This window comes from Poecilia latipinna, unplaced genomic scaffold (assembly GCF_001443285.1).
Source record: "Poecilia latipinna isolate Pla-1442-1.1 unplaced genomic scaffold, P_latipinna-1.0 Scaffold117, whole genome shotgun sequence".
Taxonomy (NCBI): Eukaryota; Metazoa; Chordata; class Actinopteri; order Cyprinodontiformes; family Poeciliidae; genus Poecilia; species Poecilia latipinna.
Genome location: NW_015112733.1, coordinates 270986 through 298808, shown reverse-complemented (window position 1 = coordinate 298808; position 27823 = coordinate 270986). Strand labels below are relative to the sequence as shown.

Genomic DNA, 27823 nt, shown 5'->3' with positions numbered 1-27823 from the left:
AGGGGAAAAAATCTAAAAAAAAATTTTAAAAAATTTTTTAAAGAAAAAAAAAAAAAAAAAAAAAATGTAGAGAGTTCAAAACATACACAAAGACATTTCTATATTTCTAAACCAGATCACAGATTAGATTTAACGAACAAGTACGTACCCATTGCGGACAGCAGTGGCGTCAGCCACTGTAGCCGGCATGATGAAGAAAGAGTTGGCTGAAACTGCATCTTGGAACCGGTTGATGTAACGTAGAAAGTACGGCAGGTTTAAACACACCCGTAGTAACTTTTCAGATCCACCTGGGAGGCACAAACACAGGGTCCAAACACACTGTTACAGGCAAATTAGTCACAACCCAAGTTACTGCACTGCATCTGATGGGGAACTACTGACCAAGTTCCTGTAAGCTCGACACATTCTGAGAGACAAACGCATTCTTCATTTTGGCCTGAACAGCTTGATCTGTGGTTTGGTCGTCTGTGTCACTCTCAGCCTGCAAAGTTTGGGGATTTGAGAAATGGGTATGATGAGCTTTTTTTCCAAACAAAACAGTGACAAAGCATTCAAACAGATGTAAACCAGGAAATTCCCTACATAGAACAAGTTTAATATGGGTTAATTAAATATCAATTTGGTTAACTTTAACGGTCATAAATGGATCACGCTGACCTGCATGTGCGCTGCTGATGGTGAAGCCAAGATGGTGGTAAGATCCGGGTTAAAAACTGAAGTCAACTGATTAAAGAAGTTCATTTGCACTTCTTTTTGTCGAAGTTCAGGGCTCACAACACTGGGTAACTCCTTCTGATCTTCCACTAGACAAATAAAAGAAGACACGCTTTTATACGAGTCACAAATAATTTAGACATTTTTTCTCTATTGGGATTTTGCTTATTTTCTTCAAAAAAAAAAAGAAAAAAAGTTTTCTAATGACTTTTGTTTGCTCTGGGTTACTCACCGTCCGAGAGGGTCTTGATAGTTTGAGGCAACTTGGCAGACTTCATCATAGCGGTAAATGTAATGATCTCTGTGCGATCCAGCCTGCTGCAGCCAGTGCAAAGTCCTTTTATTAGAAGAATCAGGTGTTTCTGTAGAAGAAATAATACAATGTAAGTGCAATACGCTAACAAAAATTGGATAGCGTTAATTTATACAGAATTAAAGTGGCAGATAGAAGCAGTCTGTCTCTTCAGAACAATATAACAAACCACTGAATGAAGTCTGAAAATAATAACATTTTCTTCCTGCACTTTTTCAAAAATCTGACCTGTGATACAGCACATGCTTCATCTGGATTCTCCAATCGCAGCAATGAAAATTCGATGAGTACTTTGCACGCTGCAGCCACCGACAGCAGCTGGTTTCTTGGTACTGGAAAATAAAAACAAAATAATTAGTCAAGATTGCAGAAACGCAGTCAAATTCATTCGATTTATTCATTTAGAATGACAGCGCCTTATCCCTAACACAAAACAGAACATTAAGTATACGTACTTTGACCACAAACAGTGGTGATGTAATGTGCAGAAAGAGCCACGAATGAGGAGTAGAAAGGCTCATATTGTTTGTCGTGGTGAAGAATGTCCGATTCACTGCAAATAAAAGGTGGGACAGCATGTAACAAACCACAAGATGGGAATTTGATTGGAAATTTACAGCGTCTTCCCTAATTTTAGCGTAAATTTGCAGTCATGAATGTAATGCCCTCAAAAAAACTGTAAAAAAAAAAAAAAAAAATACTTTTTGTTTTGATGTTTTCATGAAATGTGATACAGCAAAAAAATACACATATATATATTCATTCCAAACAAAATTCAGAACTACAAAGTTGCACTAAGGATGCAGAAACCTCCTCGGTGTTTTCAGCAGCTCAGGTTGAGGAATATTTTTTCATAAACTTTCTGGTTTGAAGCTTGTTACTCCACAAAATGGAGAATATAATGCTACTGCTAAAAAAACTGATTATCTGCGTCGTCGTTCATGTTTGAACAAATATATAAACAGTCAATAACAAATGATCACGAAGGCAAGGGCTGCACAATGCAAGGAAGATATGCAATAATTTTGGTCAATGTCGCAGTAATTATATAATACAACAAATAATTAAAAAGTGTATTTCTGTTTTGAGTTCAAGCAGACCCCAGATAATTAGTAGTTTATCCAGCTACTGGAAAAAGAATTCAAGTTAAATATTTTCATCTAATGAAGATTTTACAGGAAAAGTTGCGTTAGGCCGACATTTCCTGTTTTGGCAATGAAACAACTCAGCTTTAGTTTCTTAATAACATTTTAAAACTAAACTGCTTTAAACAACAAATGTCACAAAATGCATTGTAGGCATAGGTACCATAAATACTTGGTACTTGATTAAAAGTTCTTTGCAGTATGTATATTGTGTACAGCAATACTGTGACCACAAAATATTTCCAATTTTTTTTTGCAGGCTGAATGTAGTCACATACTGTCATGTTACATATATTACTCAGATGTAAAACTCAGTCCAAATATCATAGTGTTTGTAGTTAGGCAGTCCTCTTCAACCCACACAGCCTCTATTAGACAAAATAATTTAACACCTACACCAACTTTAACTGTAATGTTGTATTAAATTGGTTGTTTATTTATTGCATCAAAAAACAATTGTGTGTGTGGAGGATTAGATTTAGCCAAAACCATGTTGCTTCTAGCTCTTGGACCAAGCAACATTAAAGTTTTATAAGCTTCTGAGCTTCAATTTTTTTATTATTATTATTTTGATATAACTTTGTGGTAAAATGTAAAATAAATAAATCTTTAATTATTTTAACTATTAAGTAACAGTTAATCATTGGTACCACCTCTCTCAATTTCTAAAAATGTAAATAAATAAAAGCCACTGATATATTGCTTAAGTGTAATATTCCTTTTCATGAGTTTTAGGAACTTTCAATTGGTAAGCCCAATTTATCTACAAATATGACTGTTCATGTAGGCCTTCTCTGTAATGGGAAAATAATGAGAACGGGCCGCTCAAGTGCGGTGGAAGTGGGTTGATTTTAACTCCAAAAATTGCAACAGTTCAGATATTTTACACAAGACAACTGAGTGAAATCTATGGCTGCAAGAAAATTACGCTTAGACGAATTACTTAAGTGTCAATAAACTGAAATCACATTCACATAGTAAAAGTGTTTATGACTGCTGGTTATTTTGTCACTTTGCCATCTTGTTACCTTCACAGTTTTGGTCAATTCCTAGAAAAAGTAAACAGCCATCTTCTTCAAACATTAACTTCTGATACATGAACAGCATCAGCAGCAAAAGTATTCAGTCAAATGAAATATTTACACAAAGACTGCAGAAACATAATACAGGAGTATTCTTTGAGGATATGTTACATTGAGTCCCAAAAAGCTGTCAAGTGAATCATTAAAGGAGACAACGGATTAAACAACGACTGTTTCCTTTTACATCAATACTCTCATAACTTGGATTTTTAGTACGTTTTTTGTGCCTGCTTGGGGGCCTTGAAAAACAAACAGGCTCAAAGAGCAGAAGACACCAACTACAGAAAAGTGTTAATGAAGCTTTGATAAGAAACTTTCAGGCCCTGCTGCAGAAGTGACGGCACGTATTGACGATTTGTTTCTGAGGAAAATGAAACTCTTCACTTCAAAGTCCCGGGGTGCATCGCTCCAGGTTAAAACTCTCTCGGGGTTTCAGGTGACAGCCTGGCTTCAGCGGTACTGACTTGACACTCCCTTAGCGGTGATCCCGTTGACGTTAAATAGTCAAGCTAATGCTTTTACCAACAATATGCCTAAAGCAAGTCACCTGAAGAAGCAAAACTAGCCGAGAAAAGCTGTCCCCGCCTACTTTTAGTCAAAACAGAAACACTGCAGACCAAATTCTCAACCTTTAACAGTTTAGCTAATAGTTGCCATATCTGCGTTTGACCGTACCAGACAAGTTCGGCTTCAAACCCCAATCTGGTTCAACTTGGTTACTTCAGCTGACATGGTCCAATATTACTCTGACAGCAGCGTTTCTACGTTACGTTAAGAGTGCAGAGTTGAAGGCCCACGGTTAGCTAGCTAATGATGAAGCATATTTTAAAAGCGCTACACTGCGGCATTCTTTAGCGTTTACTGAACAACAGTGGTATGTTAAAAGGGACGTTAACACCTTTGAAAGGCAGGCGTCTCAATTTGCCAGCAACGTATCTGACGGTGCAAGCTAAACCCATTTTAAACAAGTTAGGAAATGCTAGCATGTTGGCTTCAGTTGGAGACCAACTCGATACCAGTGCAAGTTAAGCTGAGGCTATGTCCGGGATGAACACGGGCGGTTTGGTGATAACAGAGACAAGCAACACACTGACATGTAACCGGTTACCTGTTAATTATAGAGCCAATAAGCTGAGGTAGCTCCTTTGTTTCAAAAGCGGTGTATGAAGCTGATAAAAGCGGTCGCACTGCCGCTGTCCATTCGTGCTCCCCCTCTCCTCCGCTCGACGCCATCTTGAAATCCCATAGAAAAAACTAACTGCTGAGGAAGAGGCTGTGAAGGTAAATCACAGGGGGCGCTCCGTCGCTCAAAATTACATCAAATATGCGTTATTTGATGTGTTTATATTATATTTCTTTTCGGTTCAACTTTGTGTCTTGTACAAAAATTAATGCCCATAACTTTTATTTATGTATTGATACAATTATCTTTGCTGGTTTTGTGTTGTAATTTGATCTTGCTTGATTTATGTCTTTGTAGTGCCTGTATGCATTTAAAAATGGCACACATCACTGCATCCATGAGTAGCTAAATGCATTTGTATGCTTGTGATCATATAAATAAGATTAGAAGCGCCTTCATAAAATAAAAAATAAAATAAATAATTCCTTCCATTGTTATAGGAATGTTTCAATAATTTACTGTATGAAAAAAAATGAAAAGGTTTATAAATTGTTTGAGCATTTATTGTATGTTTGGACACCTCCATTTTTTTTCTGTAGCAAATTATTTATTTATTGTATTAGTGGCACACATTGCATATTTTTTTTTATTCTTATTGCAAAAACATTTTCAGCAGTAAGAACACACTCACCTGTTTGCAAATCCAAAGACCAGTTTTTGTTTGGATTGTTGTATACTTTCTGAAATGCTTTCATTTTTGTTTCCATCGAATCAACAATGCTTGCTTTGCTTATGTTTCCAAATTCTACTAAATGTAGTCATTGTATCTAGCGGTACAGCTGGATGACTGAATGTGACTTTTCCTCTTTTGATTATTGGAAAGAAATATCACATACAATGGAAAATTATAAATATTTGTATGCTTAACTAAATATTCTTAAGGTACAAAATTCAGATGATTCTTATATTAAGTTTTCTTTGTTCAAATGTTTGCCACTTCGTATTTTGACTTGCTGGTTGTGATTGGTGTGATTGACTGGAGATGTGGCCTATGGAGGACCTATTTATTTATTTTACAAGTTATCTATTTATTTCAGTGTTGGACTTTTGGCTTTCAATAGAGTTTGAGTTTGAACCTCAAGTTGTCATGTCTATGAATCAAGCAAAGCGGTTATGCTGTGTACTTCTTGACCTGTTGGTGGCAGCACTTCCGTTTTAGCAGACAAATAGTGAGTCTGACCACTTCCGACTTCCTCCTTCCGTTGAGCTGGTCAAAGCTGCTGCAATGGCAAAGCTAATTTTGTTGTTGCTGAAATTATGTATTTTATTCTTTGTTGTTCATGCTGTATTTGAGGATCAAGTAGGAAAATTTGACTGGTAAGAACAGCCCAATGGGCCATAAAAAATAACGTCTTTCTAAGGTATCTTTTCTCACAATTTGAAGATGCTAATGCTAACACCTGTCAAAGCCATTAGCTTCGACTCGGTGTATTCAGTGAGCATTTTCAGGAGAGGACATTTTAAAAGAAAAAAAAACTATCATAACGATCTTTTTTTTAGAACGGCAGGTTTATAAATAATATTTGGAAACAATGAGCCACGTAAGCACATTTAGTTAAAGAAAAGTAGGTTGATTTTTAAACATAGAATCATTATAACTAAATTAATTACAAGTTATTCATGCCACTGTTAGTCGTAACAATAGTTATTCTGTTGAAAATTGATAATAATAGTTAGAAAAATTAATAATACATTCTTTTTTATTTATTTCTTGATTCACAGGAGACAGCAATATGTAGGCAAAGTTCGTTTTTCTCATTTCGACACACAATTGCAGTCCTCCAAAAAAGTCCTTGTAGCAACAGAGAGTAATGTTTTTGCAGCGCTAAATTCCAGGACAGGAGAGCTTTGTAAGTATTTTTTGAAGCCTTAAACAGACACACCTGTTATCTGTCATATATTCTCATCGTTTTGGTGTTAAGCACAACACACTCCCCTATCCATGTCTGATACAGTTTGGCGACATGTGGACAAAACTGGTCCAGAGGGAAACATCGATGCCCTTCTGCACCATGCACAAGGTTTTTATTTCTTAAGCGTTTATTCAGTTCTGTGCTTATGTTAGCATATTCACTGTTGATACAACTTATTTTGTGTGCTTAGATGCGGTACTAGTGGTTGGAAATGGGCGCATGTTGCGCTCCTGGGACATCAACGTTGGTGGTTTAAACTGGGAGATGTTGCTGGACACTGGCAGGTGAAGACCTTCATGGTTTGCAGTTGTGACATGTCATATGGTTCACGTGGATTAAACCCTAACTGTTTTTTTTTTTTTGGTTGTTGTTTTTAGTTTTCGATCAGCATGTTTAGTGGGGCAACAAGGAACAGTCAAACATGTCGCTGTTTTGAAGAAAACTGTCATCTCTGTCCATTATTTATCCAATGGGCATCAAAAATGGGTAGAGAACTTGCCAGAAAGGTAAAACATTCTATTTTCATGCTATTTTTTAATTATATCAGCAATATGAGCTGTATTATTAATTTTATGTCTTTTTGTTTTTCATTGCAGTGAAACTGTGGATTATCAAACTGTGTATTCGGGAGGAAATGGTCAAGTATTTGTTTTGGGAATTGTTCCCCATTCCCATATCACTATTGTTGTTTATAGCATGGAAGATGGCGAGATAATCAAGCAGGTAACCTCTTATTGATTAAAGTTTGAATGTCTGCCAAGTAGATGTCGCTATGACAGAAAACCTGAACTCCAATTTGTTCCTTTTTTTTTTTGGTTTGGGATTGTTCCAGGTCTCAGTTGAAGCTCCATGGCTGTCCAACATACCAGCCAGCTGTGCAGTGGTTGGTCAGGGGATGTTGATGTGTGTAGACTCAACAACAATGTCCCTAAATACACTCGACTTACACCAACAGCTACAGATGACTCAGATCCCCCTGCAGGTATCAAGTAAACCAAAACAAAACTCTTTCTATGAAATATTTTTGCCTCCCTTCTTCAGTCTGTATTTATTGTCTATATGAATGCTTTTTTTTCCCCCTTCTCCCTAACTTTTGTATCGCTTGTCACATCGCAGTCACTTGGACTTGAAGTGGACCCAGACTTTCATCCGTCGCTTGTCTCACACCAGCCCAACCCTGCCCAAAAGCCATTATCAGAGTTCTTCCTTCAGCTTGGGCCCGAACGTTATTTGCTTCTGCAGCTGAACAACGGGCAGATAGTCACACTGAGAGATTTCAAGCCTGTATGTAATTGTTTCTTCATATTTCATTTTTTGGAAGATTTATCCCAGATTCTGTTAGCTCAATTGCAGCCCAAGGCAACTTTGGTCGAAAGCCCAGTTGATCAGGATGGCTTGAGTGACTTTTAGGTTTTCTTGACTGTGATTCTTGCACATTAAGAATTCCATCAAATTTTATCCTGAAATGTATTATTCTTTTTCTTTTATCTTGACAGGGTTGTATAAGATAAAGCATACAAATTAGTAATTGGTGAGTGAAATAGTTAGTGACACATTTTTCTTAATTTATAGGCACTGCTGGCTTCGTTTGCTACCACTGGAGAGAAGACGGTCGCAGCTGTTATGTCACCCAAGAATAAGACAGTAAGTTCATATAGTATTGCTCTCTCAACTCAATCTGGGTATTTATTATAAATAAATTACAATAAATAATGCACGAAAAATTATTATATTAAAGTCTTTTTTTCTCAAATTAATAATAAAAGTAAGTGATTATCTATTACTTCTCCACAGGCTTGCAGTATCAACCTCTATAGTGCAGACACCGGGCGCAGACTTCTTGACACAACTCTGATCTTCACTGTGGATCCTAACGGAGGAAAACCCGAGAGGGTGAAACTTGCTGTTTTCTTTGTTTCACAAAGCAGCAATAGTCTTACTATAATCCAACCATTAGTTTGCCATGTTTTGGAATTTAAAGAATCTTTTAATAAAGGTACTCATTTAAATTCTGCCCTGCAGCTGCATGTCCAAGCATTCCTGAAGAAGGACGACTCGGTCGGCTACAGGGTCATGGTGCAGACAGAAGACCACGCACTGACTTTCATTCAACAACCAGGTACGGTGAAGCAAGCAAAGTGGGCTCCATCAGCCTCCAGTATTTGCTGTTTCAATCGTACAAACTGTTCCAACTATTGTTTTGTAGTGCAAACCTGCCTGATTCTCTGTTTTATCATGATTTCCCCTCAGGGTTGCCACCTTTCAGAAATTAAAATAAGGGACAAGTCCCTATATGTGTAAGGGGGGGAGGGCTGCGGCTGCAGCGTGTCGGTTGTTCTGTGTTACCCAGAAAGCAGTTTGGCACAATATCGCAACACCAACACCGTGAGTGAAGCAATGACTGGAGCAGCCTACTATATAAAGTACTCAGGGACCACATCTTTATTATTATACATACACATTTGTAGAATACGGAACAAATTGCGTCCTGTATCGGTTCAATACGGGACGCTACAATTAACAGCCAAATATGGGACGGTTCTGTATTTTACGGGACGGGTGGCAACCCTACTTCCCCTGTTATAATGCAAATAAAGTCAGCAGCTCTTTTAAAATGAGGATGTTGAGGTAAATTAAGAGTTAATTTCCTCTTGAATCAGGGTGTAAACCAGTGTAGAGATGCCCTCACAACGCAACCCGACTGTTTCATCAGCAGTGAATAATATTGTTTATTGTTCATTGTTTAGGATCCCCATTAGCTGGGCTTCACACCCCCTCTTCCTGGGTCCAACAATAGAAATCATTAAAACAGATTTAGCATATTTATCAATAAAAACATTTAAAGGTCATACAAAATGTTCATACCTTTATAAAGTGTTCGATAATTAGCCGTTTCAGTTATAAATGAAATGGGTACTTTGCTCCTAAAAAACTGTTGTAGCTCTGGTCTGACATTCCCCAACTCTAGTCCAGCTAAAATTTCAAATAGGGACCATGCATCTTGTTTTTAAAAGAGAAAGTGTCTGCAACAAAAATAAAAAAAAAATTATCCCACTGTTTGAACAAAGTTTTTGATGAGGAAGCCTAATCCTGTTAAAGGTTTCAGTGAAGTCTATCCCAGCAGCCATCTGGTGAGAGGTGGGTCCACACATCGATTGCGGAGCCAAAACAGGGAGTGCCGCTTGCATTCGTGAGCAATTTAAAGCAACCATTTAACCCCACGTGCATGTTTTTGTACAGCAGGGAAAAGCGGTACCTGTCAATGTATACAGAAAAAAAGTCCAAACTCCCAAAAAATTAAGGCCACAGCCGGGATTTGAACCGACAAGCTCCTAGCTGTGAGGCAGAAGGTCGACTTGAACAATGAACAAAGAATGTTTTTATTGTGTGAAGCTTGAATAGAGATAAAAAAAGTCAGGATCACACACTGTACTGAAGCATTTTTGCCTCCTCCCACTGTCATTCTCTTCCCAGGAAGAGTCTTACTCGTGAATGAATTCAGTGTTCATAGTAACTGCATTTTCTATTTCTATTTTGTAAATAACGTTTATTTTTATCATGCATTTGCTTAGTTAAAAGAAACCAGATCAGTTCTTAGAACTAGACTATGGTTAAATATATTTGCTTTTGTAAGAATCTTATTCTGGTGCAATGGCAGTATTTGGGTTTTTAAGAGTTGGTAGGTGTTCTATCCTTCTGAAACACAAAAGTAAGTAGTGAGCCATGCTTTGCGTCATGATGACGCTAAAGGTATTTTCTGCCTTTTAATCATGATAAATAATGCCAGACCCACACATCCCCAGTGTGTAAATAGCTCTGACCTTTTCCACAAGGGGAAAAAGAAATTACCATGTTGTTGGAAAACTCTGAACCCTGTGGACTTTCACAGGGTGTGGAAGGTAGAATGAGTGACTGCAGACGACTAATGAGTCTTGTTTTCCAGGCCGTGTGATGTGGACCAGAGAGGAAGCCTTGTCAGACGTGGTGACAATGGAAATGGTGGATCTTCCCCTCACCGGGACACAAGCCGAGCTCGAGGGCGAGTTCGGCAAAAAAGCCGGTAAATGCTTTGACATTCATCCTGTTTACACCTCACCACCAGCAAAGTCTTTTATTTTATTTATTTATGTTTTTTCCTCCACGTTGGCTGGTGTCCATTTCTAACAAGTAGCTCTTAAATAGCTTGTGGTTGTGACTCACCAGGTTGGTTTATTATTTTTGCTCTTGTTTTATTCTGTCTTTCTTGCTGCGTGTGGATTCAGCCATTCAAGGTAACACGTCTCTTTCTTTGTAACGTTTCTTGACCGTCTCTGAAAATGTTAGGTATTAAATAATGTTGTGTTAAAAAAGCTAATTCTCTTCTGCATTTACTGTGATGGAGATGGAAATTTTTATTTTATTTCATTTTATTTTATTTTTGTGACCGATTTTTAAATCTCTGGTAGGGCTTTACCGTGCCTATCCCTTTAAGAACGGAAAGGGTGATCAGTTATAACATGATCAGAGATTACGCCATGTCATTTATCTGTATTAACAGTTGCTGAAATGCTTTACAAAAGCTTAAGAACAAAAATAAAATGATCAGTTGACATTTTAAGCCGTCTTTCACCTTTAGTTTTAGTCGTCAGCACGGCTATCATCGCCAACAATGCAGCATTGGTGTGTATTTCCAACACAATGTAGTTTCTTACCCAAATCTGAATCTTCATAAGAGCTGCCAGCTGTGCCATATTCTGACTAGCCTTCCTGTTCTCTTCTGAAAATGTCTCTTGCTCTTTAATGAATCAGCTTGTTCTAGAACATAGTTATCTTTTTCTTACACCACAGTGTGATCTCTGTACTTTTCACCCAACTAGTCTGAAAAGTACTAATTTGGAACCTTTTCCACTGAGTTAAAGCATCCACACCAAAGCTGGTTGCTGTCAATTATGACCTGGTAGCTCTTAACAACATGGCGTGTTCACTGATTGGAAAAAATATTAGATTTTTAAGCTTCCAGCCACCAAGTCAGCTGATTTCTAAGTGTTTCTTGTGTCTCTTTTGTTTAGTCGTTCCTACTCTCCAAGACGACAGTTTTGTCTTGTTGATTTTAATTTAGTTAAAATATGTGAACAATGGCTCTTGACACTTACAGTACATCTTTACAGAATATGTTTGTTCTTGTTCTGATTTCTCCAGATGGGTTGCTGTCGATGGTGTTGAAGAGGCTCTCCTCTCAGCTCATCATGCTGCAGGCCTGGATCGCCCACCTCTGGAAGCTGTTCTACGACGCCCGGAAGCCCCGCAGTCAAGTCAAAAATGAAGTCTCCATTGAGAACCTGTCGAGAGACGAGTTCAACTTGCAGAAGATGATGGTTATGGTTACATCGTCTGGAAAGGTAAAAGTGGAGAGACTAAAACCTCACCTTCTAATATTCACCTTTGTTTGTTAGTATTTTTTTTGCTTGCTGTTTTACTGTGCACGGTTATCTGTACAGTCTAAGTTCAGGCAGGCTTACATATAAACAAACCAGAGCTTTCATCTGGTTTTTCTGTTCCTTTTAAGCTGTTTGGCATCGACAGCAAGACGGGTGGAATTTTGTGGAAGCATTATCTCAACAACGTCCCGAAGAATGCTGCTTTTAAATTAATGGTTCAGCGGACCACTGCTCACTTCCCTCACCCTCCACAGTGCACACTGCTCATCAAAGACAAGGTATCTAATGAAACATTGGCACTTGTGTTGAAAAAGTTCATTAGTCAGTGTCAGTATCTTCTCTTTTCTTGTTCAAAGTCTCTTTAAGTTACAAACGTCTGGCACAACGAGTGATTTCTAGTCTGTTTCATACAGTTTTTTTTTTTTTTTGTCGGGGCTCTTTTGGGTCACAGGACACGGGTCTGGCCACACTTCATGTGTTTAACCCCATGTTTGGAAGGAAAAGTCAGGTCATGCCACCTGCCCTACCTCAGCCAATACTCCAGTCACTCCTTCTCCCACTTATGGACCAGGATTATGCCAAGGTCCTGCTTCTCGTCGATGACCAGTACAAGGTCAGATCAACACCTCAGATTGTCGTCCACAAGATTACAGTCACTGCATCTTGAGTTTAGAATCGCAACATTTTGATTAAAGCCATTTCCCACCTGTTGTTAATTGTCTGTTCTTTCCACTCCAGGTTTCTGCCTTTCCCTCAACCAAGAACGTCCTGCAGCAGCTCCAGGAGACGGCTTCATCCATCTTCTTCTTCCTCGTCGACTCCAGTCAGGGAAGACTCTCTGGCTACAGACTGAGAACGGCAAGTTCTTCTTTTCACATTGTGTTGCATTCTGAAATAATGCTCCAGTAATCGGTGAAAGCTTAACCGCGGTTATTTTTCTGCTCTCAGGACTTGTCGACTGAGCAGGTCTGGGAGGTCGTCGTTCCAACAGAAGTACAGAAGATTGTCTCTGTTAAGGGGAAGAGGCCGAATGAGCATGTGCACTCACAAGGCAGGGTGATGGGAGACCGCAGTGTGCTCTATAAGGTACAATAACATTTTCTACATGATTTAATTGCAATTTGAACGAGTTCTAAAATAGATAAAATTGCATTTCTTTTTACCAGTGTGAATAAAAACAACTGTTTGTAACATCTTGTAATAAAGTAGAGTAAAAATCTGAGTTCCCACTCAATATTACTAATAATATTAATATAATCTGTGCACATCCTACCTAGTCTGGAATTTGATTTAATAATTTTCCAACTCTTTTCCACTTTTTTTTTTGTTTTATAATCCCTACTCAAATTTACACTGGAAATTGCTCAGTTTATATTTAAAACATTGGAAGAGACATGTGGAAATTAGAGTATGGGAAAAATATAAAATTTTTATATGAAAAGGTTTGGGAGGATTCATAAGAGTTGTCTTTTATCGTGAGGTCAACTAATGTAAATTTAGGTCTTATTTATACATACATTATCTTCTAATTAATAGTTTAATTGCTTTGGAGCATATTTTTCCTTTATGCAGTTCAAAGTATTCAATGCAAAATGTTATCCTTTTTTTTTGTTTTGTTTTTTTAAACTTTCTGTTAATAGTACCTGAACCCAAATCTGCTGGCTGTGGTGACGGAGAGCACAGACGTGCATCAGGAGCGCAGCTTCATCGGGATCCTGCTCATCGACGGCGTGACCGGTCGCATCATCCACGAAGCTGTTCAGAGGAAAGCCAGAGGACCCGTTCACGTTGTCCACTCTGAAAACTGGGTTGTGGTAAGCCAGGATGGATTTCCTCGTCCTTCGTTTTGCACATATGAAGCTGCAGAAGTGTCAGTTTTGGTCCATCGCGTAACTAATGTAACGTTACTCACGTCTCCCCTTGTCTGTCAAATGTCACAGTACGAATACTGGAGCACGAAGTCTCGGCGGAACGAGTTCTCTGTCATCGAACTTTACGAAGGAATGGAGCTTTACAACAGCACCGTCTTCAGCTCGCTGGATCGACCTCACGCCCCTCAGGTGCTCCAGCAGTCTTACATTTTCCCGTCTTCCATCTCCACCATGGAGGCCACTCTGACTGAGAAAGGCATCACCAGCCGCCATCTGCTCAGTACGTTTCAAAAATGATTCTTTTCCATCCATCTCCAAATTTAGTCTTGGTGAGTAAAACCACAATATTAAACACTTCTGAAACATTTCCCCTCCCCGCCCCTCCATTTGCCACAGTTGGTCTGCCATCTGGGGGGATTCTGTCATTACCAAAGATGTTCCTCGACCCACGCAGGCCTGAAATAATATCTGAGCAGAGTCGGTAAGTCTAGACACAGCTCACTGTTTTACAGCTCACTGTAAATCAGCTCACTGTAAAACAGTGAGCTGCTTTGCGAAAGTGGTCATTTTTTTTTATTTACATTTTGTCACATTTTATCCATGCAGTTCAATACATTTAATGTGACATACACAAAGTAGTGCTTTGTGGTGCACATTCTCAAAATGTCTTTGAGTACGAATCTGCGGCGGAGGATGAATACAATCACGGTTTTCCTCCCAATTTACAATCATTCACAACTTTGTGTTGGTCTGACACATAAATGTTGAAGTTCAGCAGGTTTCCCGAGGCACCGACTGTTCCCTTACGTGAAGCTAATTACGACTCGATTTCCAGGGAGGAAAACCTGATACCGTACGCACCGGAGCTGATCATCCGCACCGAGTGGTTCATCAACTACAATCAGACCGTGGGAAGAGTGCGAGGAATTCACACGGCCCCGTCTGGACTGGAGTCAACCTGCTTGGTGAGTCGAATATTACATTATAAAAGGTGAAATAAAAATGACAAAGGCTGTGTTAAAGCAAAAAAAAAAACAAAAAACAAACCTTCTCTGAACCTTAAGTTGCCAAACAACTTGCAGTATCTTCTAATTCCCAGTATGTCTTATTTAAAAGAACGTGTCTATTAGGTAAGGTAACACAAGCCTTCTATGGAGTGAGACATGATGCTACAGACATTTTTTTTTTTAGGAAAAAAAAAATGTCTGTAGTATATTTTGTAGGTCTGTAAAACAGCCAGAATAAACCGTAACTAAAGAGATTTTAATGATGTGTTTGGAAGTTTAGGCGGCTTAATGCTTATAGGCAAGGTTGTGTCATAATGCTGCGCAATTGGAAAAGTACAAATATTTTAGTTTGGCTGATTCTTTCTGTGTGGTAATGATGGTTTTTTTGCAACACATTTGATGCATTTTTTTTGAAAGCGTGTTTATTTAGTGTTTTTTTTTTTTGAGTGGGTTTCTCGCTAGAAAATCTTTTTAAATCCTGCATGTTGAAACCAAACAGATTGTTCTGCTATTGACTCTTATTTGGTGGCATTAATTGGACTAGATGACTGAAGTCTGGGGGGAAAACAAAGACTCAACTTTTTTTAGGCATTTCAGTTGTGAGAGGGAAATAAAACTGTATACAGCAGACAGGCCCCTCCTCTTCATACTGGTCACCAGCCTGGTCACATACTGGGATGGCGTCCATTTTCTTTGCCACAGAAGCTATTAGACTCTCGCACAAACATCAAGTCAAAACTGATCCTACCATAGTTGTTCCTGACTGAACTGGTTTCTTCATCCTTCCCTCCAATAATTTAAAAAATGTTTAGTCGTGCCTCTCTTAATTCTTTGTTTTAGGGGCGTTTTTTACCACGTTTTAGTCGATGACAATAAAACCGATACCATAAAGGACTGCATATTTTATTCTTTTTGCACGTTTTTTCTTTGCAGGTGGTGGCCTACGGTCTCGACATCTACCAGACCCGTGTGTATCCCTCCAAGCAATTCGACGTCCTAAAAGACGACTACGACTACATGCTCATCAGCAGCGTCCTCTTTGCCCTTTTCTTTGCCACCATGATCAGCAAACGCCTGGCAGAAGTCAAACTGCTTAACCGGGCCTGGCGATAAACGCCATGTCATCGAGTCCTGCACCAGAGAGCCCTGCGGCTGCACGACGGACCTCGCTCCGACGAGATGAGACGAGACTGCTGAGGCCGTGCCTGTAGGGAAACACACAGGCCAAAGTTCAATAAGGCCCTTAAGGAACTGCAGGGGACGGTGGGGAGGGGGGGGGTGAAACAAAGGGGTAGAATAAGGTTTTATGTGTTTGATTTTTTTTTTGTTTTGTTGTTTTTTTTTAACTTATTTTGCAAAAAGAAGAAATGACACATCCATAATAGAACCGTTTTTTTCCTCCCCACATCACTTTAATTAAATGTTGAACACATAACTAATTACAAATGAATTTAACAGAGTTGGGTTTATTAAATTATGTTTGTCAAAGTTAGGTGCTTAAATATAGTTTATTATATTAAAAAAAAAACTTTACATATGGTGTATACTTCAGCAGCCCTAATGGAAAGTTATAGTAAATTCGGAAGTCGGCGCAGAAATGCAAGAAAACTGTCTGTGAGCCTAAATGGTTACTTTAATATTTGTTTTTTTTAATCTGCTGAATCACCATGATATCCTGTAGTTTTGATTTGATAGGAAAGCAGCTGAACTCTAAGGCAAGACCAAGCAAGGACAAGATGATCTGCGATCAGTCATTAAGATTTCTAACAGAAGGCGCTGTTATAAAATTAGAGGAAAATGTCAAACAGTAGACCTCATTTTCCCTGTTTGGATCCATTAAAATCTTTCTGAGAACTCCCGTTTTGAATGTTTTCCTTTCTTTCCAAGGTATTCCAAGCTGCTGCCCAAAAGATTGTTGAAGCGTTAAACTTAAGACACTTTACAAAGTGGACATTATGCAGATCAGTCTGTAGGCAGGACTTCATGTTTTTGCTCACACATACCCCCCATCCCCTCACAAAAAAAGACATTCAAAGCCCCTATTTTATTGGCATCTGGTAGAAAGGATCAAGAAATAAGTTACACAATGAATAAGTTATTTATTTCATTAAATAGACCATAAAACAATATTACAATCTGCAGCCTTTCAAGGGCCTGAATCCATGTTGAACCTTTATAAGAACTTCATGAAGTCGGTGTAACAAAGGTTGTAAACATGAGTCTGAACTTCAGCAGTGTAAACGTAACTGGATTTCATCCACAAATCTCTGTAAAAATAAATCCAACATGGACAGTTACCATGCCAATTGAACCAATGCTGACAAAAAATGTACATGTGGGAATAAATTATCATAAATGTGAAATCTGATTTGAGCTAAGTAGGCCTCCTTTGTCTGGAAAAATTAAATAATAGGCAGAAGACCTAAAGGGGATTAGGATATATAAAAAAAAAAAACTAAGTGAAGCGATTCCTTGATTATATTTCATTTGAACTTTAGGTGTGGGTTTATGTATTCAGATGTCTAATTATGTCTTTTAATATAATACGTTCTAGTTGGAATGTGTGCGACAAAAATTCAAAAAGCTGAAAATTTGAAATGGGCAAATTGATCAAATCAAAACCTGAAAATTATGAAAGAAAACACTTTAAGGTCTCTTCTGATAATGGGATGTGTTCACCAAACATACCCTTCACTGTCACACTTAGCATCAGTCCAAATGTTTAAAATGATATGAAAATATTACATCTGTGAGTATAAAACAACAACTTGTGCAATCAGAACAAAGGCACAAGCCCAGCTTGTACCTTTAATTATGTGCTCTCTTTTAAGGAAAACCGTATTGGTTCAGGATGGTTTTACTGACATTAGCACAACTTTCCAATAAGCACTACTCAGTAATTACACATTTTAAAAAAACTGCAGGACAGTATATCTCAATAAAGTAGAATATCAGTTTAAAAAAGGTAATCTAACCGTCGTTACACACAGTGATATATTTGAAATGTTTTCTTTTTATTATTTTGATCATTCTGGCTTAGTTAATTAAAACCTCTAATCATGAACAGAAACAACAGAAATATATCAATATGTGGGTAATAACTACGAGTTTTGTTTATTTAAACTAAACTAACTAAAACAACAACAACAACAAAACCCAGATGACTTTGTAATTAATTGAGAAATACTTCTCAGTGAAAAATGTTAAATGAGGTAAGTGTGTTTCCTCCACTGCTAGAGAAATACTGAGTGCCGTACTTTATTGTTGTAGGGTTGAACAGTAAAAATGTCTCTTAGAAATACTGACCGGTAGGAAATTCAGTCAAAAACAAATCACAGTGAAACCACAGATAATAAAACCACACAAAATAAAATAAACGAGTGACGGATAACATACATACAGCAGTGTATCATGTACACAACAACAATGTGGGTTAGGCATGGGTCAGTGCTGGTATCAAGGTGTAGCTTGGTTTAAAACCGCTAACGCTAGAAGTTTCTGTCGCACCGTTCCTGTGGCTTAAAGTCCTTTTAATGAGAATGAAGAGAAATACTGGACGGGTCATGTTCTCCTGCTGCTTGTTGATATGCACGACCAGTCGGCTGACTGGACGAAGGCCGCTTTTTTTTTCTTTTCTTTTTTTTTTTTCTCATCTTCAGTTCAAAAGCTGCTTTTTAAATTAAGTGGGTTTGCACTGAATTACACCTAACTGGTATTCTTGGCTGTTATTTTCCACATCACACCTTGATTGTAACATGTTGCAAATCAGTATTTTTTAAATTTATTCAAAGCACACAATCAGTTTGTTACTCTATAAAGAATGGCAAAAAAGTATTATACTCTCCATAAGAAGCTCTTAAAACCTTTTTTTCCTTATTAATACCATGATGCTGTTTTATTTTTTTGTCTTTAACTAAAAATTATGCCATAAGACAGTTTTACTGGCCCATGCCTAATGTCAGTCACTTGCTTTGCATTTACTCGTTGGGAGGATGTCTATCTTTTCTGCCACACACATCCCGTCCTGTTGGGCTCGCTCAGGAGCCTTCCCCGCCTCTCGGCGTGAGCGTGCCGCCCCGGCGGCAGCAGGATGTAGTGTGTGGCGCTGGCCTGTTTGCCGTCCTTCAAAATGGGAACGATGCAGGGAGAAAACTGTGCCGCTGGCGGAGCCCTTTCACTCTGCTGCCTCTGTACGGTCTTGCTCACATAATTTGGATTAGCAGCGAAACTCTGCGTGACGGGCATCACGCCGTTGATGTAAATCGGGAGGCTTTTGGGGCTCGGGGTGCGTGGCGGGCAGGGCGGCACCAAGGGGACGCGTGGGGGGATCTTGGGGGGGTTTTCGTCGTCGTTGTCGCTCGCTGGCTTTGAGGAAGCAGAGGGTTTGGGCGGGATGGGGATGCGAGGAGGGATTCGAGGTTTTTCAGGGAGGACGGGCGGACAACTCGTATGGGCATCAGAAGGAAGACCCGAACAGGAAAATCGGTTTCTGGAGGACGGCTGCGCTTGGTCTGACAGTTTGCCTCCAACAGAAGACCCCTCGAGCTGGTTGTCTCTTTTCTCGTGAGCAAACTGATCAAAGTTTGCTGCAATTCTGCTTTCTCTGCCCAGCGGTCTGTCCTCTCTGCTTGGCCAGGAGAAAGCGATGGAGTCGGATCCAGCAGGCCTGATCGCCAGTGAGCCCCCCTGGTAGGCAAAATTCACCTGACCACAGTTTTTGTTGCTGCTTCTGGTTATCGCCTTTGAGCAGCTTTTGGGCAGGAGGCGCTGGCGGTCGCTGGTAAAGAATTCGACCTCACTGTCTGCAGCTTCATCTGACATAAAGTCCTCAGGGTCAGGCAAAGGAGGGAGGGGTTTGGCCTCTTTCTGGCGGCCTCTTCTCTGGGACGAAGGGACCACCTGGTCTCCCTCGCAGGGATGCAGAACATTACCCGACGTTAGCCGGTAAGCATCGGAGTAGAAAGCAGGAAACCGGGCGGCTGTGGAAGGAAAGACACACAAAGCATTAAACCAAATTAAACCCCCAAACTACCCTTTAACTAAGAACTTCTCTAGCTGATAGGAACTGTTTGTTATCACTGTTTCTTCCTGCAGAGGAGAAAGAAAAAACATCTCAGAGGAAGAAACATGGAAAAACAACCCACGGTGAAAACAGATAGTGGACAGGAAGCAATTGTGAAAACACCTGCTTAACGTATCGCCTTCTTCGTCAAACATCAGCCAAAACACCCTGATTAACACAGGAACTGTCACAATCTGCAAAACAGGCCACAATCTTAACTAAGCTTCCCATAACCTTCTTGGTGGAAACATCCAACGTGTCCCAGACTGCCGGAACAGCTGGTGACCCAGGAGCGATATCGTCCCCTCCTGTCCCTACTCTGACATGAAACTCAGCTTCGTGATGCCCGACTCATTCACTCCTTCTGAGACGTTTTGTGGGACAATTAAGGTTTAACTAAGGAATATAATCTCTGATGCTAATGAAAGAAAACAATACATGTATTTAGCACTAAATACATGTATTGTATTTAATACATGTATTTAATGTTAAATGTATTAACATGTATTTAATGTTAATACATTAAATACATGTTAATACATGTATTTAATGTACATGTATTACATTACATGTACATTAATGTAATTAATGTACATGTAATGTACATTAATTACATTATATGTAATTAATGTACATGTAATGTACATTACATGAAAACTGAAAGACATTCAGTTGTTCACACTATGAACTGGGATTTAAGTGGAAAAATCCCAGTTGCGCAGTTGTTACTGCGATATGTGCAGTAACAACTGCACATATTTATTGTGAAGTAACAATTGCAAAGAATCTCATTTTAAGTTACGATAATCTATGCAAAAAAAATAATATATACTTATTGACTCATGTGGTTGAGAGTGTATGAAAGACTTACAATGAATATAACACAATAATGTAAAAAAATGGAGAAACTAATCTTTTAATTTTATTGTGTTTAAAGAGTGTGGAAAAAAAAATCCCACATAAAGAAATAATTGCTTTCAATAAATATCACCTTTGCTACATTTATTGGTTTCCCAAACAAAACAAGTGAACACATGTAGGTGATATTCAGAGTGTATCGGACAACGATGTCCAAACATTTGCACTGTGGGATAAAACTGATAAGTTAAATGTACTATTTTATCCACAAAAATAAAGTAAAATAATTTTAACATGAAATACTTTAATAAGACAAAGCAGGGAAAAATTAACTATTGCAGGTTTAGAAAAGGGTCTCAGATATTAAAATTAATAATAATAATTTTAACAAAAAAGGTAAACCATTTATTTTCTTTTCTTTTTAAATGTATTTAATTTATTGCCAGCAACAAAAAAGTGAACTTTCTTCAAATAGCTTTGCTGCATTCAGTCTAACTTAGTGATCGCTGAGCCCAACTCTGTTTTTGAGTAAGAAAAAGTCAGGATCTCTACATGTTTGAATCTGGATGTTTGTATCTCTACCTAAAAACATGGCAAATAAATTAAAAATACTTTGTCATTAAAAAAAATGTACAAAATGTTTCGATCTGCATTAACCTCGTTTGCTGGAGCGCCCAAGCTAAGTTGTTCCAAAAAGCCCCCAAGTCACACTTTAGATTAATAATTAGGTATTCCTAGAACCTAGGACTTTTCAGCTACAGCAGTATAAATATATTGCTAAACAGAAGTCCATCTCTAAATCCCACAAAGGTTGAATTTTTATTCAGATTTTCAGTGTGAGGTGATGCTACTGCAAGAAAAGATTAGCTCACGTTGAGGCTTTTTACACCGGGTGTTCCAGTAAAAGTGGCGGGCGCGGCAACCCGTGGCATCTTCCTCGGTTACTGTTCAGCAAGTTAAAAATAACAGTAATATCTGACTCACGGTTAAACTCCCTGGCCGTTTGTTGCTGCTGAAGCCCTGTCAGGTTGTGGTCCATGTCAGCGCTCAGGCCGAAGCACACTCTGCAAAGCAAAACAGATTCATGTGTGAGTGTGTGAGCAATTCCTGCATGTAACCCGCTGTCAATCAGTTATTATGTGCTGAGTGACAACAAATATGCATGTAACAGAAAATGTGTTCCACATACTTGTTATTACAGGTTAGGTGAATCTTTTAAACATGTTTTATGTTACTGTGTTACATTGCTTTCAGCCATGTTGCTTATTTCCTCTGTACAGCACTTACAGAGAAACCTGATTTAGGGTTTGGGGTTTTTGGGGGTCTTTCCAAACAAAGCACATAAATATACCTTCTTTTTTTTTTTCATTTTTCTGTAATATTTAATCAACATTTGTTTACCCGTGCAGTTCTTGGTGGCCCCAGTAGTTACTTTGACTTCCATCCATGATGCGGCAGAAAGGATGTTCCTAATATTCAAGAAGGTCTGAAAGGCATTGATGCGAAGCTCCGACGCCAGTCAGCTCCATCAAACCCATCAAAGGTTCATTTTAGGCAGCAGCCGCAGCAACAAGCTGGTGGGAACACACACAGACGCACTTGTTACAGAAGCTGAATAAAAAATAAAAAAAATCAGAAATAAAATAAACACTCTTTCATGTTTGGCTTGTGGGCATTATCTTTGCTTTGGTTTAAACAGGATTTACTGGTGTAAAAAGGCTCATAGCAAAGCTACCTGAACTGGGTGTACAGTTCAAGTCTTCCACCCTGAGCAACACGCCCGGCAATTAAAAGAGTCATCATCTTATCTGATTAAATACTTTAAGAGAAGTGGGGACATTAGATCATAATCATAAAAGCCTTTAGCAGTAAATAAGTACTGACTCGATGGCAGCTGTGCAGGAAGCTGTGAGTGTTTTTAAACGAGGTAGTGTACAGCGCAGCCAAAGCGTTTTAAACCACGGCTTTTCTTTGAAATTTACTTTCTTGTAATATTTCAATGGTCTCCATCAATGTACTATATTTTTTGCTGCCATTTTGTTTATTTTCTAAATTTCTTGAGTCCTAATCATAACAGTACATATTTTTAAGAAGTATTACACAGGTTCAACTGAAAAATAGCACACGTTAGCAACTTTAATAGTTTGTTTTAGTTGTTTCAACACAGCAACGATTAAGTTAATCTTAAACCAGTCAGTTTAAATAACGACAACACAGTTAAACGTAATGTGAACAAAACTAAAAAGCTTAATTACGTTTAACCAGGAGTAGTTCTATTTAATTTTTGTCAAATTACAGCCAAAAACATGAATTTACTGGTGTTGATTGATTGATTTTGTGTCATCAACACACCAGACAGGTCGAAGATAAAGAGTTTGAAGCAATGTTATGTCATACAACAATCTCCTAAGCTTTAGACATTTCACAACAAACTGTTCAGTCCATCATTTGACAACAAAACAAATACGGCACGACTGCAACATGGCCAGCTGGGAAACATATGGTAAATCTCTGGAGGAGCTGCAGTGATACACTGCTCAGGTGGTAGAATCGGTTGACAGGACAAATATTCACTCTGCCTGCTCAAATCTGTAACAGTGGCAAGGAGAGCGTCACTAGTGAATGAAAGCTTAAAAAAAAAAAAAGAGTTGAATTTGTAGATTGCCACAGTTTATGTTTATTTTTAGCTCGTAGATGTGCAAAGCTGGCTTTTATTTGTAAAAAAAAAAAAAAAAAAAACATGACAGCCTTTTCCATCTGCTTTCCATGTACTTTCCAAGAAAAGCACATGGGAAGTTTGGTGTTGTAAAGACAAAATTAAAAACTTTCTCAATGTGTGGGAATCTTTAGACGTCACGGCAAAAGGACACTTTCAGGAATTTGTTGCGACATCAAACGTGAGTAAATCGTGTTTACTTTCAGTACTGCACGGAATGTGCTTGAAAAATTCGAAAAGCAGACAAGCGTAGGAGAAAAAAAGAGCAAGCTGTTTGTTTTGTGTCGACTCCACACTCGGTATATCTTACGTCAGAGACGTGCAGCTTAACACAAACACACACACACGCGCACACACACACACACGCACAAACTAAAAAACTAAGAGAATGAAAAAAAAAAAAACTTTGAAAGCTTTGCAGAGATAATAGTGAACTATTCATCATGTCATGTTTAAAAAGATAACAGGAAAGTTTGGCTCTTTGTGCAGCACTGTAGATCTGTACGCACAAATACAATCCCTCTTTTTTTTCTGGCACAAGACACATTAAAACATGCTGTACTTGTGACCAATTTTATGGAAACGTCTAAGAAAAAAAAAAAAAACTGGCAACAGCCTAGTAAATGACTTCAGTCTACTGTAGCAGCTGCTGAACAGTATGTTTCGCTTTGTACTCTCAGGCTGTTGCACAACCTCGGGTCAGATGTGTGTGAGGGAGGGGGAGGCGGCTCTCCTCACTCTCCTTCCTCTCTCCCCCTCTCTCTCTTTGACCATGAAACATGGCAGTATCCGCCTGCTCAACAGGGGCTAATTGTACAGCATTCCTCTGATCCGGAACCACAAACACAAGCAAAGTACAGTGATAAAACAGAAAACTCAGTTTGATCCCAGGAAGACAATGGGTCTCATTTGGTAGTTTATCAAATCAGTCCAGGAAAAAGCATCCAAGTCAAAGTACTTTTGCATCTTTTATATCCCACCAGTAGTTATTTTCATATTAATGGAAATATCTAATCCCTCTTGATGTCAAAAACATTGAAAATTTACACTTAATGCGCTATCAGCTGCAGTAAAAGGAGCATTTCACATTAAAATGAAGCTATTAATTAATCCCACCTGACGGGAGGTCAACACCTTCACCATCGCATCGTCCTTTAAGTCTCTCAGTCCCGCTTTGTTTCAAGGCCCGCGTCAGACGTATGAGAACTGAAGTGGGAAGCAAACCATTCGAAGCACGCAAAGTTAACCCCACACAGACCAAACAAAACATTGGCTCATCTGTGTGTTTGAATATTAATATCGTTCCTAAACCAACCCGTCTGTGGCGTCATTTCCACCCGAGAGCCTCGGCGATGGAAGACGCTGAACAATTAGGAATTCTGTGGGCAATTACTCAGCATCCATGAATGGAAGCACTCTCAGCCGTGAATGGGCCTTTGTGCAACCCCGGCCCAGAGTCGGCCAAGCCTGAAAATACAAGTGAACTCTCCCATGAGGTTAGGACGAGAGATGCGCCATGGAGACGGGCCGGCGTGGCCGAAGCATGAGCCTGCACCGCGCATGGTGAATGTGCATGTTGGCACACGGCAAAGGACGAGGCGCAAGCTGGAGGAAGCAGTTTGTTTTAGGTCGCGCAGGAGCTGGATGTGTTGTCCTTGGCGAGCACCAACCTCACATTTGTCAGGCTATTCACCGGTCAGACGGGTATGGATGAGCCTATTGTTGCAGCGTGTTTGCACAAACGATGTGCTTTAAATCCACAAATTCATCAGTGTGTAGTGAGAGCTTACCAACTAGCATGAAGTTTTCATAGCCACAACAACAATAACAAAAAATAAATAAATAATGTTCTCCTTTGCAGCCTCACCCACAGCATGATGCTGCCACCGCCATGTTTCACCATGGGGATGGTGTGTCACAACACTGTAAAAAAATAATAATAATTAAAAAAAGCGTCTCTAATTTACGGTAAAATACCTTAGAATTTACCTGTGAATTATATGGTAAGATTCAGAATTTTACCATATTTATACGGTGAAATTCTGGTAGCCACAGCTGACAGGATTTTAGAGACATTTTTATTTTACAGTGAATGTGCATTGTTGGTTTTCTGCCACATGCACAGTGATTTTGCCTGTGTTAACTTAAATTAATTTTTCATCTGACCAGAGCACCTTCATTCACATGATAAAAATGTAAGAAAAATCAAATTTTTTTTTTTTTTTTACCAAGGAAATCAGATTCAAATGCCTATTAAAAACTAGAGTTGGTTTTATTAAAGTTTAAATAAATAAATGTAGCAGACTCCCAACATTATTCTCAACATCAAGTGTTTTTTAATAACATATACGTTTAGGTCACATCCTGTAAAGGTTCTATGTCCAAGCCAATCACCAAAACATAAGTTTTAAAGTGACAATGGTCGGTACAGTGCGTAGCAGAGGATTAATATTACTCTCACCACACACAGACCTCTAAATAAAACTAATATTCTGATCCATCTACTGCATATGACACAACTTTACTTTCAGTTTACGCACACACAAAAATGTAGAAGGTTCAGCCCAAGTGTGTCATGGAGTTTTAAGGCGCATGAATGAATTCTGGAACCTGATTACCCATTGTAAACCATAAAAAGTGTGGACACGCCTATGAGGCCGTTCATACAGTCATGTACGCAGAAAACAGGTCATAAAATGAGCAGCCCTGTTTTCCTTTTTAAAAAGATTTTACGAAGATCGATCCAGTGAATATTACAATTTACAGCAAACGTGTATCAAACAATATACTATAGTTGTATAACTATTGTTATTAAATTGTGGTATCATACCAGTCGGTATAGGTAATTCAGGATTAATTATTTCTAAATTGGACTGGATTAAATGAATTTATGTAGTTGGACAACAGTAAACCAGGAACAGTGCTGGTGGCCACCTACGCTCTGTTTTTTTTTTTATGCAGTTTGTTCATTAACCAGGCCAACAGCTATTAGCAATCCAGGCTAATTTCAATGTGTTTTTCAGCAAATCGTACTTTGACACTGTGGCATGATGATTGCTGAAGAAAGTTCAACAGTCGGTAAAGTAAAAATCACAAGAAGTGCAAAACAACTACTTACTGCAGCCAGCCATCGTTTTACATTCAAGGCAGCTATGTTGGCTTTTGCAATGAGGGTTGGTGATAAAATTGTCTTTATATACCGTATATATATTTTTTTATTAATAAGGAGCTTTTATTTGTTTTTCTAACTTCAGACATGGAAATTTAAGCCTACAAGTCAATACGAAAAAGCATAATGTAACAAAGTTGGTCAACTAACCAGGTAGTACCAAAGGATAAGAATGTTTCTATAGGTAGGTAGGCATTTAGGTAGAGATTTTTTCTACGAAACTTAACTTAAAAACATTTTTGAAAAACGTAATGTGTATCAATGAGATAGAGTATGTGATTGTGACATGACAAAATGTAAAACTGTATCTGAACAGTTTATCTGAATAGATTTTCACAGCTATATTACATAGTAAATATATCATTATGGTTTTGCAGGGCATTTCGGGTCTCTTCAGCGCCCTCTGTCGGGCCCAAATGGAACTGGTTGCCTTTCAAATCTGTCAGTAATCCAGTAGCGGGACAGCAGGACAGCTGAGAGTCCCTCTGGACAAATAACCTAATCTATGTGGGTTAGTAGCGTTTTAGACCCATTAAAAAGAGCATAATTTAAACTTCAGCTTTAAATAAAGGCTCTAAACCCATTAAAAACTATTTCTGAACAGAGGATGTTTTCTAAATTAAATTCCCGTGAGCAAAGGGGCTCCCTAAATTCACAGCGTAAACTAGTTCAAGAAGACAACGTGTTCTTTTTATATTATACACAAGCCTGTGTAATTTCCAGTCACTCTTTTATTCACAATTTTAAGCCCCAGTTTATCAGCAGTAAAGCACTCGGCAAAAACTGAAAACTCTTACCAGAAATAAATTCCGACTGTCTCCATGACGTAAAAGCGTCTTGATCGGTCCTTGCTTCTCCAGGGCGTTCGGATCCAAAAGTGTAGCTGTGGTGAGCCGGAGTCCCATCAGAACCGAGCCATGTGCAACATCCTTCCTCTGTCAACAAGGCAGGGAGGTAAAACCGATTTGGTCAGAGTGACGCAGTTTTCCATAACTCCTTATAAATGGATCCAACACCCTGTGAGCGTTTCTATAACTCCACCCACTGCTGCCTTAAAGGGGAAAAATCTCCCTGAACATGAAACATTCCACCATTCATAAAAAAAAAAAAAAAAAAAAAAAAACACCACCTCAAAATGAAAAACATTTGCACAGCGGGATTCTTTAAAAATGCCAAATTTTTAATGGGTTTTCATTTATTCGTATTCAAAGAAGCATCTTGGTCAAAACCTATATCTTTATATTTAATTAATGGGACAGAGCAACACCTAGCAACAGCAACAGCGGCACATAACTGTGAAGCAAGCAGAGAAGCTTTATTATTTGTGTATTTGTTTACAAATAAGAGTTCATGAAAAATGCATTTTTATA

At 38.7% G+C, this 27823-nt stretch overlaps 3 protein-coding genes across 13 annotated transcripts in view; 1 reads left to right on the top strand and 2 right to left on the bottom strand.

Moving 5' to 3' along the window:
• The window catches only part of ubr4 (ubiquitin protein ligase E3 component n-recognin 4), a 50506-nt gene extending 46001 nt beyond the window's left edge, over positions 1–4505 (bottom strand). For all 10 annotated transcript variants that reach the window (XM_015028207.1, XM_015028213.1, XM_015028209.1 and 7 more), the window contains exons 1-7: positions 4366–4505; positions 1486–1583; positions 1259–1362; positions 950–1079; positions 661–806; positions 385–484; positions 149–290 (exon numbers count right to left, since the gene is read on the bottom strand). In XM_015028207.1, the coding sequence (XP_014883693.1) occupies positions 149–290; positions 385–484; positions 661–806; positions 950–1079; positions 1259–1362; positions 1486–1583; positions 4366–4490 (845 nt within the window). In that variant the 5' untranslated portion in view covers positions 4491–4505. The remainder of the gene's footprint in view (positions 1–148; positions 291–384; positions 485–660; positions 807–949; positions 1080–1258; positions 1363–1485; positions 1584–4365) is intronic.
• A 1105-nt stretch (positions 4506–5610) lies between these two features.
• emc1 (ER membrane protein complex subunit 1) lies at positions 5611–16505 on the top strand. 2 transcript variants are annotated; one of them, XM_015028202.1, is made up of 23 exons: positions 5611–5757; positions 6163–6290; positions 6396–6461; positions 6544–6637; positions 6731–6859; positions 6950–7076; positions 7186–7335; positions 7470–7637; positions 7926–7997; positions 8148–8246; positions 8376–8472; positions 10297–10413; positions 10616–10624; positions 11532–11731; positions 11899–12048; positions 12222–12383; positions 12509–12628; positions 12719–12856; positions 13411–13584; positions 13711–13921; positions 14038–14122; positions 14477–14606; positions 15582–16505. In XM_015028202.1, the coding sequence occupies exons 1-23, from the start codon at positions 5666–5668 to the stop codon at positions 15759–15761; spliced, it is 2898 nt and encodes a 965-aa protein (XP_014883688.1). In that variant the 5' UTR covers positions 5611–5665; the 3' UTR covers positions 15762–16505. The 2 variants fall into 2 exon arrangements, with proteins under 2 accessions (XP_014883688.1, XP_014883689.1); XM_015028203.1 differs by lacking the exon at positions 10616–10624.
• Positions 16506–16727: 222 nt separating this feature from the next.
• On the bottom strand, positions 16728–27450 carry errfi1b (ERBB receptor feedback inhibitor 1b). The gene is made up of 4 exons (XM_015028206.1): positions 27251–27450; positions 21970–22142; positions 21553–21632; positions 16728–19627 (listed from the first exon to the last, which is right to left on the bottom strand). The coding sequence occupies exons 2-4, from the start codon at positions 22014–22016 to the stop codon at positions 18645–18647; spliced, it is 1110 nt and encodes a 369-aa protein (XP_014883692.1). The 5' UTR covers positions 22017–22142; positions 27251–27450; the 3' UTR covers positions 16728–18644.
• Between the last annotated feature and the right edge of the window lie 373 nt (positions 27451–27823).